The sequence below is a fragment of the Glycine soja genome, chromosome 1, assembly GCF_004193775.1.
Source record: "Glycine soja cultivar W05 chromosome 1, ASM419377v2, whole genome shotgun sequence".
In the NCBI taxonomy this organism is placed as follows: Eukaryota; Viridiplantae; Streptophyta; class Magnoliopsida; order Fabales; family Fabaceae; genus Glycine; species Glycine soja.
This window is the reverse complement of record NC_041002.1, coordinates 4,804,618-4,824,587: the sequence shown is the minus strand read 5'-3', so window position 1 is coordinate 4,824,587 and position 19,970 is coordinate 4,804,618. Positions and strand designations below refer to the sequence as shown.

At 30.8% G+C, this 19,970-nt stretch overlaps 1 protein-coding gene across 1 annotated transcript; it reads right to left on the bottom strand.

The window, feature by feature from the left end:
- Window positions 1-15,659: 15,659 nt before the first annotated feature.
- On the bottom strand, window positions 15,660-19,582 carry LOC114406649 (centromere/kinetochore protein zw10 homolog). Its single transcript, XM_028369414.1, has 6 exons — window positions 19,044-19,582; window positions 18,883-18,966; window positions 18,579-18,768; window positions 17,963-18,100; window positions 17,802-17,858; window positions 15,660-15,695 (listed from the first exon to the last, which is right to left on the bottom strand). The coding sequence occupies exons 3-6, from the start codon at window positions 18,732-18,734 to the stop codon at window positions 15,660-15,662; spliced, it is 387 nt and encodes a 128-aa protein (XP_028225215.1). The 5' UTR covers window positions 18,735-18,768; window positions 18,883-18,966; window positions 19,044-19,582.
- Window positions 19,583-19,970: the final 388 nt, after the last annotated feature.

The following is a 19,970-nucleotide window of genomic DNA, read 5'->3' as shown; positions in this document are numbered from 1 at the left end:
CTTTTAAGATAATTTTGTAAATGTTAATAAAATTAACATATATATATATATATAGAGAGAGATTTGCAATTCGTTGATAATATAAAATTATTTAAAGTTATTAGTATATAGTTTTTTTTTCTCATTCATAACATAATCTAAAATTTTTATTTTTCACAATAAAATAATATTCTAAAGCATTTAAAATGTTAAGAGTTGGCCTATATAAAACTACGCACAATTAGATATTTATAATATTTGATTGATGATTGACTTTATTGGCATTTATTCACTATAATTCAGAAAGGAGAATAAGAATACTTTTTACTTTTTTTATGAATACGCAAAGAAAGGATGCACTTCCCTTTCTCAAAATATATGTAACTACTTATATATAATTTATTTTCCCAAGCCTTAGTGTCTATGAAAATGACTAGAAGAGCATAAAAGGATCTTATATATGTTAGCTTTTATGTTATGAATCACTTTAGCAGCAACGAGCCCACTTCGCCACAGACTCCCCTATCTTGGCGTACATCCTGACCAGGTTCAGAGAAAGAAAGTACCTTCATTGCGTTGAATTCTTCATGTCCACATAAAATTCACATTTATTTTTATCAACTATCATGAAAATCTCCCCCATAAATAGAACAGTTTCTGTGCCTTTGTCTATCCAAGACAATTAGTAGAGAAGGTATTAATTCAGGGATATTTTCTGTTGGCTGTCTCCTGCAGTTCCTCTGAACGCTTCATGTGAGGGGCTAGCAAGTGTATACGTTATAATTTAGCCTTCTTCAATGAAGTGTTTGGGGGAACTCTTGGGCTCAACCAACACTGCAAAGCAAAAATGAACCAATATTCATTTCATTCAGAATCATTGCTATTCTGCACAATCTATTATCAATATTCATTGCACAATAGGAAATTAAGCATGCACGCAATTTTACCTTCTGCACGAAAACCACTTATATGTATTCTTTCTCTATGCTATCTAGCTATTATACTACCTTCAAAATTCTCTCCGCATTATGTTTTCTCTTATTCACATAGATCAAAGATTTGGTTTTTCCTTAATGGCTTTTGGCAAGTACTATATTACTATGACTTGATAGTCGCGTTGCACCATTTTGAGGGAAATTATTTTGATCGCTCAAACTGTTGTATATCTTCATGGAGTTAAGTTTGCATGCATAACATGGTTGTCAGTTTGTTGTACACACGTCATATATATGATTTTGATGTGAGTGAATGAATGTGAGACAACTGATTTTATGTCAGAATATCTTATTCTTGTGGTTATGCTTGAGAAGAATGTATGCACGTTGCCTATATTTTATGTTGATTTAAGTGAACTTACCCATGAGGCATAGCAGACCAAGACACTCGCAAAATTGTTACCAAAAAAAAGGTCATTCGCAATTGATTTTGGAGGCATTCTCACAAAAGAAAGAGAGGTATGACTAGTTGGAGGAGTCACACCAATAGTGCTAGTTTGAGGAGCTATCCTTTTATTATTTCTTCTAAAATTAATGTAATAGTGTAGCCAGCTAGAAAGTATGTTTTGTTCCCTTTCAATTCCTTCCCTTTTTTGGATGTACATGCATGCAGTTGATTATGGTACACTGGATTTGATTTCTTCTGCGACAGTCATCTCACTTTTTTGTAACACTATGATGTTGATCTTATTTATTGGTTATAGTTTCATAGGGCACATCATCTGTTTTCTTTTTTTAACAGATTTATTCTGTTATTTATATGTTTTGATGTGATTTAGTAGAAATAAATTATGTTGATGCTTAATTAAATGTCGCACAAAATTTATACACATTTTTTATAAATAAAATTATTGAAGAGCTTTAAAATTTAAAACTAAATCATCTCCACGTTGTATTAGCAGTTAGTGCCATGTAGCGACATAGGATTGTCACAATCTTCAACAAGAGGATGAAAGTAGCGCGACAACATCCTCCTGTGACTCCTCACTCCTTGATTGCAGATCTCCAAAGAAGAAAAAAGAGAGAATGAGGGAAAGAGTTAGGTTTTTAAGAAACCTAGGATAAGTTTTTGTTAAAGAAAGTTGGGCTTACAGATACTTAAAGTTTAGTCACAAAAGTTAAAGAAACTTTAAAACATTTTAAGTTTGAAATCCCATTTCGAAGCCCAGTAACATTTCTACAAAAGAATATTTACTTTAGGTTAAAATATATTTTCTTTTCTCTTAAATATAAAAATATTTAAAAAAATTTCCTGTAAAATTATTAATACGTTTTTCGTTTTTACAAAATTAAAATATCATTTTTTGATACGGGCGTAAATTTGAATTTACTGAACATAGATTAATGTAAAAAAGTAATGCACGTCAATTAATTCGGATGTCTAAAGGAAAAAATGTCACATTTTAATTTTAGGAGGAAAAAAACATATTTTAACTTTTATTTTATTAAAACAAAACAAGACAAGTAATAGGATTTATTATCTTTTTTGTCCCTAAACATTTTAGAATTTGTTTTTAATCCTTAAACTTAATAACAGAGATAAAAAGTAAAGATAGAAAAATAGTTAAACAACTAAAAGTAAAAAGTAAAGATGAAAAAAATACGTTAACCAATCAAAAAATGTTAAAAAATTCTAAAACATTTTGAAATTAAAATGATAATAAACCCAAATAACAGCTAAAAGAAATAGAAGAAAACATTGACCTTGTATTTGAATTAGGAATTTCAAAATTTCAGGGAATTTGAAATGTTTAGGATTTAAATTGCTTTGATTTTAATTTCTTTCATTTTTTTAAATGCTTTGTTTAGATAAATCAATTCAAATTTCTTCAACTTTAAATTTTTTGTTTGGATGGGGTAATTCAATTTCTTTCATATGCAAAATTTCAATTTTATATTTTAAATAGATGAAATTTTAATACTAAACTTTATAGAAAACAAACACAATCTAATTTTGAAATATTAATTAAAAAATATTTTTCAATTTTTAATAATTCAAAAATATAAAATATTGATAATTTTAATTAGGGTTGTTTTGCCTGACCACAACCAACGATGTTTTTAAATCGACATCAATCAAAGTTATTTTTTGATTGACACTAAATAGATTTTTTTTGTCAAAGTATGCTGAAAATATTTGTCAGTTAACGTCAGCTGGAGCTATTTTTCGCCTAATGTTAGTTGAGTCTATTTTTCAACTGATATTGGCTATGTTTTTTTACCAACGTTGGCTAGGGTTTGTTTGGTCGACACAGGCTAGGGTTTTTTTGAACAACATTGGTCAAGGCTATTTTTAGCCAACATCGGTCTAAAAAATCCTAGCAAGCGTTGACAAAAAAATCTATCCAATATTGGCTAAAAAATAGCTTGATCGATGCCGACCAATAGAACTTGCTTGATGTCGGTCGAAAAATATCATTGGTCAACGTTGACCAAAAAATCCCTAATCGAAGTTAGCAAAAAATAGCCCTGACCTATGTTGGACAAAAAGCCCTACCCAACATCGGCTATAAAATAGCCTTGACTGATGTTGACTAAAAAATAACTTTGATCGATGTCGATTGAAAAAACTCTAATGGATGTTAACTGTAAGAATCTAGTTGATGTCGACTAAAAATAGTCATACCGATGTCGGTCAAAAACACCTGGTTGGTGTTAGCAGAAAAAACCCTAGCTAGCATCAACCAAAAAACCTAGCTAATGTGGTTAAGAAATAACTCTGGCTGATGTCAGCCAAAAAACCTTAGTCGATGTCAGCAAAAACAATTCTAACCGATGTCAGCTAAAAATCTAGTTGACATAAGCCAAAACACCTTAGCTAACATCGGTTGAAAAATAACCCTAACCGATATTGGCTAAAAAATAACTTTGGTTGATGTTGGCTGGAAAAATCTAGTTGACGTCGGCTGAAAAATCCTAGCAGGTGTCTACTCAAAAGTTAGTCATGACCGATGTCAGTAGAAAAAATCTAGCCAACGTTGGATAAAAAAATCAATGGTCAACATCAACTGAAGAAACCTAGATGACAATGACAAAAAAAATCCTTTGCCAACGTCAGCAAAAAATTCTGATGATTGACGTCAGTGAGAAAATAACACTAACCAACATCATCTAAAAAAATCTTAACCGATATCGACAAAAAATAGCTTTGGTTGACATCATACAAAAAAATTATGACCAAAAAAACATTGGCCAAGGTCAGTGAAAAACAACTTATGTTAATGTCGACCGTAAAAACTTTGGTCACCCATAGTTACGAGTGTTGAGCGAGAAAGTGTCGCGAGCAAGAACGTGAGTTAGAGTAAACATCTTTGAAAAGAAAATATCAAATTCTATATTTTTTGAGAGAATTTGAAATCTCACTGTTTTAATCAATTAAAATGATTCATAAAAATACCAAAAATTAAATTTCCTCTCAAATATTCTATCCAATCAAGCTATTTTATGATCAATTATTTTAAATTTCTTGAAACACACTACGAGGATGTCGCACTATTTAATCATGCATGGAGCAATTGTAGTGTGGGTTCACCAGCATATATACATGTATATAAGGGGAGTTGCCACATCTTACTACATACATTGCCCTTGAATCTTAAAATATCAAGTTACAACTCAACAATGACCGCTAAGGGTCCCACCAACTTTGGTACATCAACTATAGTCCTTCAAACACAAAAAATATCTTAAAATAAGCTTTTGGGAAGATTGGGGATAAATTAAAATTTTATTTGAACATTGTTTGTCTTATACGATTAATTAATTAATCATTTTTGCGTATCAAGTGTTATTTTGTTTTATGAATAGAATCCTAAAAATTTCACTTGGAAATATTAAATAAATTTTAATAATTTATATTCATATTATAGTATTTAAATAAATGTTTACAGAATTAAAATTACTTAGGAATTGAAATTCGTAAAATATTTTATTATATTCATTAAACTTCAAAAAATCATAGTTTCGCTAGAAGACTATAGTTCCCAATTTCAGTTTAATTTTAACAGAATTTTCTGAGAACGTTGTATGTGAAAAAACAATTTTTCCATTGACCCTTTATTAAATACTAAAATCTTCATAACTTAATCAATTTAACTAAAAATTAATTATAAATTCTTTCAAAACTGATCAAAAAAATTATTAATGATTAAAATAAAATATTTTAATTATGAAATTAATTTAAAATGGCTGAAATTACAGTTTTGCCCTTCTTTTTTTTTATTCAATTTCACTAAAATATTTATACTTGGCTTATTTGAATTCCAAAATTCTTAAAAAAGCCAAATCTGAATTTTTTTTACCATGAGTTAATCTATGGTTATCATAATAATATTACTTTTAGAGAAGTAAAATTACTATTTAACCCTTTTCTCATTTAATTATGAATATAATACTGAAAACTATGGTAGATTTGACTCTTAAACTTTAATTAAGCATGTTTAACACTTGCCAAAGTTTAATTTAAAACTTCACTTAAGCTTATGAATATTTGATTAATGCTTCTCGGTTCTTATTTTTTTCCCACTAAAGTGATCTCTAGAAGCAACTAAAGTACTATATCTGATGAAAATGAAAAAGAAATATTGTTAATTTAGTGAACAATATAATTTTAATGTAAGGTAAATACCTTATTAAATTTTTAAACTACCATTTTAATAATTTAAATAAGAATTTAATTTATTAGACCAGTAAATAAATGTAATCATCAAGATGGTATTATTGAAATGAAATGAAATCCTAAATAAATAAATATCATCTTAAAACCTAGTGAAAATGTTAGAGTTGGCCAATATTATCAATAAGGCACAATTGGATATTTATAATATCCTATTGGTGATTGACTTTATAGCTACGGATTTATTAACTCTAATTCAGAAGAAAGAATAAGAATAGTTTTTTTTTACAGTTTTTTATGAATAGGCATATATAGAAAGTATGCATATTTCCCTTATTTTGCATATGTTTTGCCTAATGACTGGAAGGGCAAGAAAAGATCTTATGCTAGCTTTAGATGTATGTTTTGAATCAATTTAGAAGGAACGAGCCCATTCCATCTTGGCGAACATCCTGACCAGGTTCATAGAAAGAAAGTACTGTCATTGCGTAGAATTGTCCATGTCCACATAAAATTCGCATTTATTTTGATCAATTAACATGAAATTCTCCACCATAAATACAACAGTTTCTTTGCCTTTGTCCATCCATGACAAATAGTAAGAAGCATTTATAACTAATTCAGGGATTAATTTTTCTGTTGGCTGTCTCCTGGAGTTCCTCTGAACGCTTCATGTGAGGGGCTAGCTATTATAAACGTTATAAGCCTTCTTTCAATGAAGTGTTTGGGAGAACTCTTGGGCTCAACCAACACTGCAAAGCAAAAATGAATCAAACCCATTTCATTCACAAACATTGCTATTCGGCACAACTTATTATCAACATTAAAATTGCACGATAGGAAATTATGCATGCAAATTTACCTTGTGCACGAAAACCGCAGGTATTAATTCTTTCTCTATTACCTTCAATACTATCCACAGATATACTAGCATTGATGAACTGTTTTATTTCCTTCTTTTTCCTTTTTCAGTTATTTTATTTATACTAATTCTTATATATATATAAATATATATGATCCAGGAATCTATATGATATCTAGAGACGTGTCAACCTTCCACATCAGTTCTGTTACGGAGGGCGAACACCTTGTCCTTGACAATTGTACTTTCTAACAAACACGTTATCTCTATTTTATTAATATTCAAATGTATTTAAATATCTTTGGTAGTTATTAACTTATTTATAACGTCACACGTTAAGGTATGATTATCTTTTATCTTTTATCTATAATAAGCAAATGTTTATCTATAACATTATCTATAAGCTCCCGACTAGTTGAAAATGATATGCTACAACAGTCCCTACACATAAGGATCAGCAACTTCATTCAAATAATACATCCAACATTTAATTTCTACACAACTTGCTCTCACACTCATGACAATAAGCCTGTGTTCCCCTCTCTCTCTTGCTCATACGAGTCTTATTAAGTGTATATTTATTTTCCTTTCCTTACTGGACAAAAAGAGACAAAAAGAAAGAAAGGTAAAATAAGATGATTGATAAGATGAAAAAAGATTATATATATATATATATATATATATATATATATATATATATATATATATATTCTTTTTATCAAAATCTGGAACCGTGACACGTCAAAATGGACATGATTGAGTGGAGTCTTAAATTTCACATGTCAGCTTAGACAGAGGGAACTTGCAAAACAAATTTTATGCAGAAATACAATTTCTCTTCCTTTTAATTTTTCAGTTTAATAATTTTTTTATAATCACTAGCAGCCAACTACTGCAGTCGTGAATCGAGAGTCGACGATAAATTTTGACGGTTCTCAAATACATCTCGCACAATTTTGCATATGTGAAAGTACTTAAGTGAAAAGCTTAAGTGATACTTATTTACGTATAAAAGCATTAGATGCAAGTTTTCTATGAAAAGCTTTTGGATGAAATTACTTCTTAATTGCGCGTTGGAGCTGAGCTTTAAAAAGCTTTTGGATGCTATGTTTGGAAACATATTTTCAATGCGTCTAAGTGGGAGTGAATATACCTATTTTCTCATTGGACACGATCAATTTGCATAGCTCGAATAACATCATTAATCTAGTTATCAAAGTTTAATAATTGTTGTTATTATCAACACTACGAAATTTTTAATTATGAGCTTGACAATTTTCTTGTATTTGATTCCAACAGTTGTGAGCATCATAGGTGCATTTGTTTCCACATTTCCATTTTAAGCGCTGACATTGCCCCACTTTGACACTACTTCCTACCTCTACCATATTTGAATTGAATATTGAAACATAAATCTACACTTTCAAATCTACTATTGCATCCCAATTATAACTATGCTATGATGTATGTGTGTTCTAGCAACTTTAAAGAACTATGCTTTTACCAACTAAATTAGGATTGTTTATGTTCCTTGCATGTTGCAAGTTATGATTGACCATATTTTTAAGTGATATATAACTTTTAACATTATCAAATTATAAATATTTTGTAATTTTTTGTTTAATATATTATATTTAAATTATAAAAATATTATTTTATTATTGATAGTTCAAAGATTGTTGGACTATGGTTGGATCATTGATCCTTGAACATATTACATTAGTTCAATAATTTGTTCGTTTTTAAAACATTGACTAAAATTAATATTTAATATCAATAGTACATGTAACCTTTAAAACTGATATTTGTAACATGAATAACCAAAATTGAACTAATTTAATTTTTTTATAATAAAAATGAATATATTATTAATTTGAGATCAAACTTCTTACAAGATATGGTAGAGTTTAGAAACAAGAGACAGATACAACGATCAACATTTCAGGTAAAGGAAATCACGTGAGAATTTATATAACTCAAAAAGGATTGAACGTAACAAAGCTCAACATACAACCTAGGTCTTCATTTGAACCCTAAAACTGGCGCACATCCAGGTCTGCATTTGGACCTAAAGATGACGTACTTGAGAGATGCAATGTCATTGGTGTTGGTGGTCACTTTACCATACAAATTAGCAGCAATACACAGTAAATTGGAATAATCCTCCATTTGCAATAAAATAAAATAAAAGAACCAAAACCCAGAGGAATGACCGAATGAGGCACACCTAGCATGCGCATAACACCAAAGCCATATCATCTGCACTTATATAAGTACAGCCAAGCAATTCCTCCATGCCCTAAACACAACAAAAGAAAGCAATCCCACCACTTATCATATATAGTGGCCAATCTCCCTTTCAAGAACAAGCAGGTGGAATTACTTTTTCTTTTAAAAAAAGTATCCTCAATGACGCATGGCTATTTGAGAGCGCACTTTCCAAAACTCAACATATTATAAAACTTCATTGGATTTTTAGTATTGTTTTTTTAAGCTATTTATATCAGTTATAAAAAAAATATGGTATTTTAATTAATGGATATTATTTTTTGGCTTAATTATTAATTTGATTCTTTTATTTATTTAGAATGTTCAGTTAGGTTTTTTTAGTTTTGAAAGTTCCAATCAAGTCTTTTATTTTTAAAATGTCTCAATGTAGTTTAATTTTTTTAAATGTCTCAATGTGGTTATTTTTGTTCAATTGAGAATGACCATGTTAAGTTGGAAATTCTTGTAGAAAGGATCTCTTTGAGATATTTTAAAAAATAAAGGATCATATTGAAGCATTAAAAGACCACATTGAAGTATTTAAAAAATAATAAAGAAGTTGATTAGAACTTTTAAAAATTAGACCTAATTAAACATTAATTCTAAATAAATAAAGGAATCAACTTCATAATTCAACCTAATTTTTTTACTTATGGTGTACGTCTATCATAGATTAAGTCCTCTTACTTGAGGTTCAAACTAGGAATATCCCTATAATATAGAAAGCTTTTTATTTTAGTTCTTAAAACAAATATTTTGGTTTTAGTAATTTAAGAATTTATTTTGTTTTAATTCAATGAACACATAACAATGGTCTTGGTAGTCCATTAATATGTCAAGTCATCAAGAAATTTGATTGTACAGATACATGTAATTTTTTTTGTATTTATTCCTCAAGACTAATTAATATTGCAAGATTTAAAAATTTAATTTACTAAAAAATTATATGCATTTATCCTATCTCATTCCTTCGTGACATAATAAGTCAATCAAATATCATTAATGTTGTTACATGAAAACAGAGACTAAAACAAATTACATCTATAAAGGACTAAAAAAACTCTAAAAGACTAAAATTAAAAACACGACCATAATATTATCTAAGCCACTATATCTATATGTGAAAATGACTTGGAGGGCAACTGGGCAAAGAATCTTATTATTATATGTTAACTTCTGAATTACATAAGCAACAACGAGCCCACTCCATCAGAGATTTCATATCCCCATTTGGGCTAACATCCTGACCTAGTTTAGAGAATAAAAAAAAATACCTTCATTACGTATAGAATTCTCCATGTCAACATAAAATTCACATTTATTTTCATCAATGATGAACACGAAATTCTCCACCATAAATAGAATAATTGTTGTGCCTTAGTGTACGTATCCAAGACAAGTATAGAGAAGCATATGTTACTTTCAGGGATTTTCTTTTAGTTGTCTGTCGGAGTTCCCCTGAACGCTTCAAATATTGATGGACTAACTAGTCTAAAAGTGTACCCGTTATAGGTCTTTACTTTGTTGAACTTGAAGTGTTTGGGGGAACTCGTGGATTCAACTAACATCAAAGCAAAGATGTGATTCGAATTCATTTCATTAATTCCCAAACACAGCTTTAATTAATTATTTGACTAGCGTTTGAGGGCAGTCCCATGTTCAACACAACTCAAGAAGCATGCAAGTTAATTTACCTTGTACACGAAGACCACACAAGTATTCTTTCTGTAAATATCATGCTAGCTTTATATACTACTATATTTACTAGTTTACTACCTTCAATTCCTCACCGCATGTATTCTTCTTTCTTTGGTTCCATTGTCAAAGCTTTATGAGAATTTGTTGAGCAGAACAAGTTCAGCTGAAAGAGAAATTTCTTAGATTAATCAGTACATCTCATGATTGGTCTACTGGTCATCAAGTCAACTGCAGTCAAAATTCTTTGAATATTAATATTCCTACCACCCATTTTCTTACAACTCACTTTCACTTCATTTTTCTCTCTATTTCTCTTTATATTTTTCATCACATCATATATCATATCTATTATTTTTTTTCTCTATTTTCTTTTTTCTTTCTATCTCTCTCATCCATTTCTCCAATCCACCTCAAAAAATGATAGATATTTATCATTATTCTTTTCTTTTTTTATCAACAAATGTTAAAATTAGTTTTATCAAGAGAGAGGAGATTGAACCCATAATTTTTTTCCTTCTCTTCTTCCGAAACCATTCAACCCACTTTATATATCTCCTATTCAATTCCTTAAAAAAATGGAAATAAAGATCTGAAAATTCCTGAGCATGCATTTGCCAAAAAGACTTGCTTTCTTTGTGCCAATTTAATTAATTAATTGATCACCTATACATTCCCCTTAATTTGAACTTAGGTCAAGGAATATCATTTTCTTTATAAAGAGTATTACATGATAAACTTAAGCGCAAGCAGCTATTAGCTTTGGAGGCTAGGCTAGCTTGCCCTTATTAATAAGGAACGGCTATCCATGTGAAGAACAATAACAAGGTTTTAAATTACCTATAGTTGTCTAATAAGGTTTTACATTGCTGTTGTAGTTACAGTTTTATCGTGACGTACCTTCGATATTATATGAATACATTAGATTAGGCTCCAAAAAAAGTATTTAACTTTCATTCAAAGTTGGCAAAAAAGATAATGCAGCCCCACAATTGCGTTTACGGTGACCCCAGAAACCATGATGTTGCTTTAAGCATTGATTTCGCTCTTCAATTAGTTGTTGAGTTTCTTAAATTTAATGTCATAAATGCGACACATTTCGATTCTTAAGTTTAAAAAACCATCCCAACAGCAATGTTGGCATGTTGCGATGTACTTAATTTGCTGAAATTAACCAGGAAAGATTATAGCTTTATAGGGGAAAGCACACGGCATACTATATACTAAGTGCAGCTTTTTTAGACATTCACTTCTAGCATCCACCTCCATATTGTTGGGGATACGAAGATCACAAAAAGGAAGATACGATGATGCACTATTGCTGAAGAAGTTTATACATAAGCACGCTAAGAGACCTTCGGGTTTTACTTATATTTGGGCTTGTGATTTTGGCTTAATTAATGCTTAGATTTCTTAATCTATGTAACCTTGTGGAGTGTGTGAGAGAGTAATAAGGGGCGAGTTGAGAAGTTTGGATCTAACTTCATGCTGTGAGTTCTCATCGGTAATTTTCACATTCGTTAAACCTTCCTTACTTGAGAATCTCTAGAAATTGCTGCTTTTCTTTTTACCATACTTGTGTTTGAAATTTATGCTTAAATCTTTATTTTTGTGAAAATTTGTTTAAAGGTGTCAATTGAAAGGATTCTTAGATTTATTAAAGAAAAAAAGAGAAAAAGAAACTTAAAGTCTAATATAATATGGTCAAACGGCTGTAAGTTAATTACTTGGGCTGAACATGCTATTATATAACCATAAAAAAAATACTAGCATGCACCCACTCTAGCATATTATTTTCAACATACTCTTTATTGTTAAGAGTTTCACTCATGATTTATGTGATTTAACATAGTTAGTATTACTATTTTAAAAGGAAAAGATTGTAGTTCAAGGTTAACTAAACTCATTTTTATGCAGAAAAAAACAGGTTGGAATTTCAAATAGATAACAAGTACTAAATAATTCTAAAATAAAGGATATATAGTAAATTAACAGTCTAATTACCCATTTTACTACTCAATTATAATTATATAACAAATTTTACTGTTCAGGTTTTTTTCCGCATATTTTACCATCATGCTTTCAATTTTTCCTGCATTTCAAACAATTTTTTTCTCTATTTTTATCATTTTTTTTTTCAAAATTAGCACATTTTAATTATCATCGTATTAGTAATAAAGTAACACAATTTTACATTTTTTTATACTTTTTTTAGGGACACGCCAACATCGCTAAAATGCACCAAAGTTAAAAAAATATGATCATAAAATGTGCACCAACTAAATTTAGGTGGTAAAATTTATAAAATGATGATAGTTGAGTAGTGAAATGTGCCATTGATGCAATTTTAGATAGATTTGGTGTTGGATCAAAAACTCAATCTATTAGTTATAATACTACTAATTTGTTTTTAAAATAAAATATTCAAACATAAATTAGGTTACTTTAAAATCAATTATAATCAAATTAATTTTACAAAAATAATTTGACTAAAAATTAATTTTGCAAATGCACGTTCAAACACACTATAAGAATTAATCTTGAATCAACAAAATTACCTTGGAATACCAATAACACGAGTTTAAGTAAATGATCACAGATTTAGTTTTATGTTAAGAAATTAATTTTGATTATAAAATTGAAACAACTTTAGCTAGTACCAAGTAATTGGTTTGAGAGATATTAAGTTGCATCTTCTTAAGAAAAATCCTGAATTTGAGTCTTATAAATGAAAATTAAAAAACATAATTAAAAAAATATCCAATAAAAAATGAATAATAAAGTTCTTTAACAAATATTAATCATCATCAAAGTTGGTGATAATTTACAACAATGTTTGGTTAGATAATTTTTATATTAAATATAAAAAATTTGTGCTAAATGTTACTACTAATTTACTTTTAGAGAAAAAAAAACATTTCAACCATCAAAATCAACTTTATAAAAGTCAATCTCTTTTAAAATCAGTTTTCCTGACTCAAAAACTTAACACACTAAAGTTGGAGCGCATTCCATAGATCGAGCCACTATACTGTTCATCATCATGAACCTAGTCGAAAGAACGGCTACAAAGTATTCATTGGTGACTATGTGAGTAATTCGAATATATAGCATTTTGGTACCAATAATATGCATTGTGCGGTTTCGGAATTAACATTCTTTTTTTTTTTTTTTTCTCTTTCCTTTGCTTTCTTATACTGATTTTCTTTTTGGATCCCGTTTTCGCTTTATACCATCTGTATATGGAGCTTTTGTTCCTAGCTTTCAGGAATCGATGCCATGCAAGGACCATCTAGATTTTGGAATGCACCATTAAGATTTTAGACTAAAAGAAATTTCGCCAAGTTGATCGTTGACAGAACAAGCCAGTCTTGTATATATTCCCTTTTGTTGACTACTTAACTCTGAATTAAAATCTTATAACAAGAACGAATTTGCTACTAATTGATTTATATAAAAATAAAAACATCAGTTATATATCTTTGAAAAAATAAAATAAAATATATACGAAAGTTAACTAATATTCATTACTCTAACTACTAAAGTATATAATAAATGGTTCTTTTTTCTGCCTTTTGTGATATTTAAGGTTCTTTTTAAAAAAAAATACTACAATTATTGTATTCTATAACAGTAAACAAGGAACAGCACTCAAATTATTAATATTTCATGGTTAACATAATGATACTCCCACGTGATAGCCAAATTTCAAAACTAGCTAGTGCAATCAGCATTATAAAAAGTTAAAAACAACAATACCTTCATAAACTTTATGACCCCTGCATGGACATGTAGAATATTTGGAGAGCTTTCGGCCGGCCACGTCAAATTAAAGTATTTTCCATTCTTCATCTGACCCTAGACACTGACCAGGTTCAGCTATAGCTATATATATCAACATCGTGATTTTTAGCTCTAGTGGTCCTCCTTCATGTGGTAGTGGTAGCACACCATCATGTGAAAGAACATTACAAGTTTTTGCAATAAATGGTAGAACTCATTGATCTCTACGGCTACGTTGTACATTGAAACACAAAAAGCATGAAAATGTGGAATGGAAAGTCAGCTATCCCCTAGAGTTCCTCTGATCACTTCAGTGTTTGCTTGCGGCTTTACAAAATTATAAAAATTCTCAAAGTATGCATGATCCAATGAAGTGTTTGCGGGAACTCTGGGTGCTAACTGATATTGTCTCTAGGTGTATAAGTTTGAGTTTAAGTTTCTTTTCTTCTTTTTTTTTTATCTCCTGTTTCAGTTGGGCTATTGAAATTTGCATTTTCAGATATTTATGTGTTGGCAACCGAAAAAATAAAAAAATATTTTGATGGATAAATTATTAATAAGTTGGTTAAGATTGTGACAAAAGACCAAGTCAATGGACAGTGCATTAGAAGCATCAAAAGAAAAGATAATGATTTCTTAAAATAGGAAGCTAAGTTGTGCAATAGTTGTATTAGTCGATTTCAAGTCAACTGAATACGGATCAGCTATATTGGTTGAATTTGGTTCATCCAGTTCAACCGAATTCAAGCCATCTGAATTGGTCTAGCTTGACCAGTCGAATTCAATTCATTCAGGACTAGTTCAACTAGTTCAGCCGAATTCGAATAAGCTAACTCAACCAAATTCAAATCGGCTAGGTCGACCAAATTTGTTTTGGCTAGTTAAGTCGGATTCAGCTCAACCGAATTCAAATCAGCTAGTTCAACCAAATTCAAATCAACTGGTTCAATTGAATGAGGTTCAGGTAGAACCAACACTAGTTCAGTTGAGTTATGCTCAGGCAGGACATAATTTACAGGTCCATTCGAATTTCACTTAACAAGTGCCATATAGCCCATTCTCAACACAATTAAGTACAATAGCCACTAATTGCCCAAGGGGAAGGTACTGGATGAGTTATGAATTAACATAACATGCAAAATGGGCTGGTCCAATTGGCTAAATGGCCATCCAGTGTGGTGGGACATATTGGTATGTCGTATGTTCTGTCGAATACAAGTATTACGGTATAACTACACAAACAAATAATTATGCATGTGTTAGATGTACTACAGGAGGCACAAAATACATGTTTGCAAACATATTGATGATGGTTTGGTGAAGCCTCCATGGAGTATTATTCCACCTACCTTAGTTGATCAGCATGGATTTCAACCTATGACCTTATGTGAGAAGCAATCAAAACAGTTGTCATGCACAACACGGCTCAGTTAGCAACTTCTTTAATGATTTCCTAAGCATGTTAGCCGAAACCATGAAAAAGTGTTTCGGCATTCAGCTGAAACCGTTAACCAAGTCGACATATAGCAAACCTTATCCTAATTGGATTGAAAAGATGAAGCCTTTGCAAATGAGTTTTATAATTCCAAATTTTACAACCTTTTCTTGCGAAGGTGACAAGTCTATGGTGGAACATATCAGCCGATTCATTTTTCAATATGGAGAGGAAAACCAAAATGAGTACCATAAGCTTCAATTGTTTCCACTATCTTTAACAAGAAATACTTTCACTTAGTACTCCTCTTTGCCCTCTAATTTAGTACAAAGTTGGGTTGATATGGAAAGGGTCTTTCATAATCCACTACTAAAAAAATAGCTTTTTACGACGGTTAATAAGTGCATTTTCCGACGGTTGTCAACTGTCATTGTTTAAAACATCGTTAAAACAAAATCAATTTTTACGACAGTTATTATAATAACCGTCTTTAAATGTATGAATCTTTCAAAGACGGTTATTAACTAATAACTGTCTTTGTATGTTGTGTCAGCATTTACATTCAAAGACGATTATTTAGTAATAACCATCTTTGAATGTGAAAACCAGAAACCTTTTAAAGACGGTTAGTATGAAATAACTGCCTTTAAATGTTAAAAGTATAAACTTTGAAAGACAGTTATTTCGTAATAACCGTCTTAGAAAGGACATCAAAAGTGAGAAATTATTAGACATTAAAATTAATATCCAGACATTAAAATTGATATCTAACTTAGTACGTACTAAAATTATCAGACATTAAAATACAATTATAGAAAGAACATACATATATCAATACCAATTAAAACAAGAGTTTAATAGATATGAACAGTTAGTGTAAAAAAAATTACACTGTTACAAAATAATGCAAAGTCTGACCTAGAGCCCCCTATTCCAACAATATCCCTCTGCAAAAAAGGGAAACAAATATTATTATAAACAAAAATCATAAAATTAATGTTCTTGAACAGAGAACAATAATAATGCTGACAATGTCCTCAAGCATGGAGAGCGAAAGACAAGTTTCCCAAGCATCATAGATCTTGGTGACATGAATTACAAGGTGAGAAGGATTAGGGGCATAAAATTAATGTTATTTGAATATATTAAAATAATTATATTGAATGAGGGCATTTTTAGGAGTCATTAATCAATAAGAATTTTTTTAGCTAATTTGATTAATTTAAACATGGACAGACAGATATCACAAAGGACCGGCACCTAAAGTTGCTAATTTTATTTTAATCTATACACAAACTTTTAATTAATTAATTTATTTAAATCTATCATATTTTTTCAAAACTAATTAATATGATTTATTAGAAATGTTGTTGTATGTGTGTGAAAATGAATAACTGGAGTTAAATTAGATAATTAGAGGAGTGTAAGATTAAATTAATTAATTAGGTGAAGGTTAGAGATAAAAAAATGTTAGAGAAGTGTAAGATTAAATTAATTAATTTTCTCTAACTAAAATGTAGGGGTGATAGAGATAAAAAAAATTATTTACACTTTATTAATATAACTATGTATCACAATATAAATTATTTACTGTAAAATTTAAATGTAATTTATTATTCCAAAATATTTATAATTGGTTTTGTTTTGGGTTCCTATTAAGCTGATCATGGCCCACACCAAGTATATGTTTTTTCTCTAACTAAAATGTAGCATACTTTATCATCAAGAAGGCTAGTAAGTTTCTCTAAAACACTAGCATGGCATAATATGTTTTGTTCGCCAATTGTCTTGCAAGAATGAATAAATTGGATGTAGCATAATATGTTTAGCCCAGTAAGATTTTCATTCTCACTTTTCAATAATGAAACGATAATAAGAAACGGAATATTTTAAAAAAAATCAGCAGTTCCACGAAATATTTTCAAAAAATAGTAATATTAAAACAATAATAAGAAACGAAATAAAATAATTAGCAGTTCCACGAAATATTAATGTGAAAATTTATTGTAATTTTTATAATTACATTTCTAAAATTTCATAAAAAATATTGAAAAACATTTTTATTTTTTTAATAATATTTTTTAAATTTAATTTTATTATAACACATAAATGTTTTTAATTAGTAATTTAATTTTCACATTACATAAAATAAAATAATGTTATTTTAACATACTTGATCATCAAATCAGCAACTTTAGCAAGCCCATACTCTAGAATACCAACTACCTAAAAAATGACATAAATTACAGGAAAAACAAATTTACAACAGCACAACAGGAATAAAATAGAATGTTCCAAATAGAGTACGAGAATATAATGTATTAACTTACATCCATTGCCTCCAGAACTGTTTGTAATTGAATCCCATTCACATTCTCAACTTCTAAGTGATACTTGACTTCAACTTGATTCAAATCCACATCAAATCGTACTGCCTTTTCCATAAAGTTCACGAGGACCTCTTGAATCTACAAACCCAAATCGAATTCCTCTAAAAACAATCACAAACTCAATAAAAATCACAAACTATCCAACCATCATTTACTATGGCACAAATCACATGAATTGATTGTATTGTCAAACATATCAACGAAAATATAATTCAACCACAAAATCGCATTAAGTGTTCCCTACCCAGTTTATCATCACCAATGACAAAAATTGAAGGTGATATCTTACACAAGGGGATCAACATCTTATCTTGTTGGAAATAGGAGCATTTAATGATTATTATTTTCCAAGTAGCTTAGTTACTGAATATTTCTACGCACCTCAACAAGGATAACTTCAAAACATCCATCCTATGTTAGAATTGTAGAAATCCATTTTACTTATATTATCAAGACCAAATCCTAAATCCATACCCCTAAGGAAAGAGACAAATGATTCAGAGATTTACAACATGCAGTAGAAGGAGCATTTAAAAACATTACAGCAAAAGCTTACATCAGCAGAAAGTGGATCCACTAACTCCAAGCCAGCAATGTCCAATGAATGAGAAGAGGCAAGACTTCCCCACGGCCAACATGGACCATGGAAGGCCCACAACAATGTTATGTTTTCCCCCACAGCTATCATAACTATTTTGCGTGTGGGTTCCATTGATTTCGATCCACATTACTAGCACTGCAGAAAGCTGAAGAAAATTGAGGCTTTAGCTAAAACTAGAAATGAATAGCAACTGTAAAGTAAGCATAAATACACAAAAGGAAAGTGAAATTTTAAGATTTGGCACTTCAACAAGCATTACCTGAGCAACAACAAATCCATTGATACTATACCCAGGGACAAAGAAAATATTATCAACTACCCCATTTCCAAAGCCCAATTCAACCTGCGAGAAACACAACGTTAGAAAAATAGTAAGCACAATATGCAGAGGGAAAAATTGACACAAAATTGACCACAGACCTTTCCCTTTTAAGTGAGAGTTTCACGATCCCCGGACACTTCTTCAAAATTGACACAAAACCCACCTGAGCCCACGCTGGAACCCTAATCCTTAACTCCTCCGCCGTTCTCCACAAACTCCTTGTCATCTCCCTCCAACCTCTGCTCACCATCGCTGCCGTTAACAGCCTCGTCGGCGGCAACTTCCTCAATACTTACCATAGAAGATTCCCCAACAAACCAAACGAATCCAGATCATCTTCTTCAGACCGCACATCGACGGGCTCCGACAGGTCGAGCCTGCCAGCTTCGTCCTCGTCGAAGGAGAGAGCGCGGCGGAAGTGAGACAGCGGGCAGCGGGAGGCGGAGCCGGAGGAAGGAGCGGAAACGGCGGAGAAAGAGGAGTGGGAAGGGGTGGCGGAAGAAGCGGAGGTGGGAGTGGGAGCGGTCTTGCCGGTGCAGTCATGGCCCTTCTTAGGGAGGCCGCAACGGCCGCAGTTGTAGCTGTTGTGCTTCTTGCTGACAGTCCTTGATTCGGAAGTTCTAGGGGTGTTGCGAAAGCCCTGCCGAGAAGGTCAAACTCGACGAAGAGGCTGTGGAAGAGATCGATTCAACCAGGGGTGCCATGTGGGCACGACTAGGGTTCAAGAAAAAGCAAGAGGTGCTGCAACCACGCTTAGGGTTAGAAGAAGGCAAGAGGGTTCAGCGCGAAAGGAGAAGTTGAACGGGTTGCGCATTTTGTTTATAATCCAAATGATTTAAGACGGTTTTTTTATAAAACCCGTCGAAAATTGAATTATAAAATGCTCTTATATTCATTATAATTACAAAAATGCCACCGCACTACTTTCTAAAGCGGTTTCTAAGCAACCGTCGTAGAGCCCATGTCGTAAAATGCTGTTTTTGTAGTAGTGATCATTTTTATAGACCCCAACCTAAAATCATGGT

Bases quoted from the DNA above. Each gene is read 5' to 3' on its own strand.
- LOC114406649 (XM_028369414.1), bottom strand. From the start codon at position 18,734: ATGGAACCCACACGCAAAATAGTTATGATAGCTGTGGGGGAAAACATA. The intron at 17,859-17,962 runs GTAAGTTAATAC...GTCATTTTTTAG, and splicing joins CAGTTCTGGAGGCAATGGAT to GTAGTTGGTATTCTAGAGTA. The intron at 15,696-17,801 runs GTTAAAATAACA...TAACGGTTTCAG, and splicing joins CTGATTTGATGATCAAGTAT to CTGAATGCCGAAACACTTTT.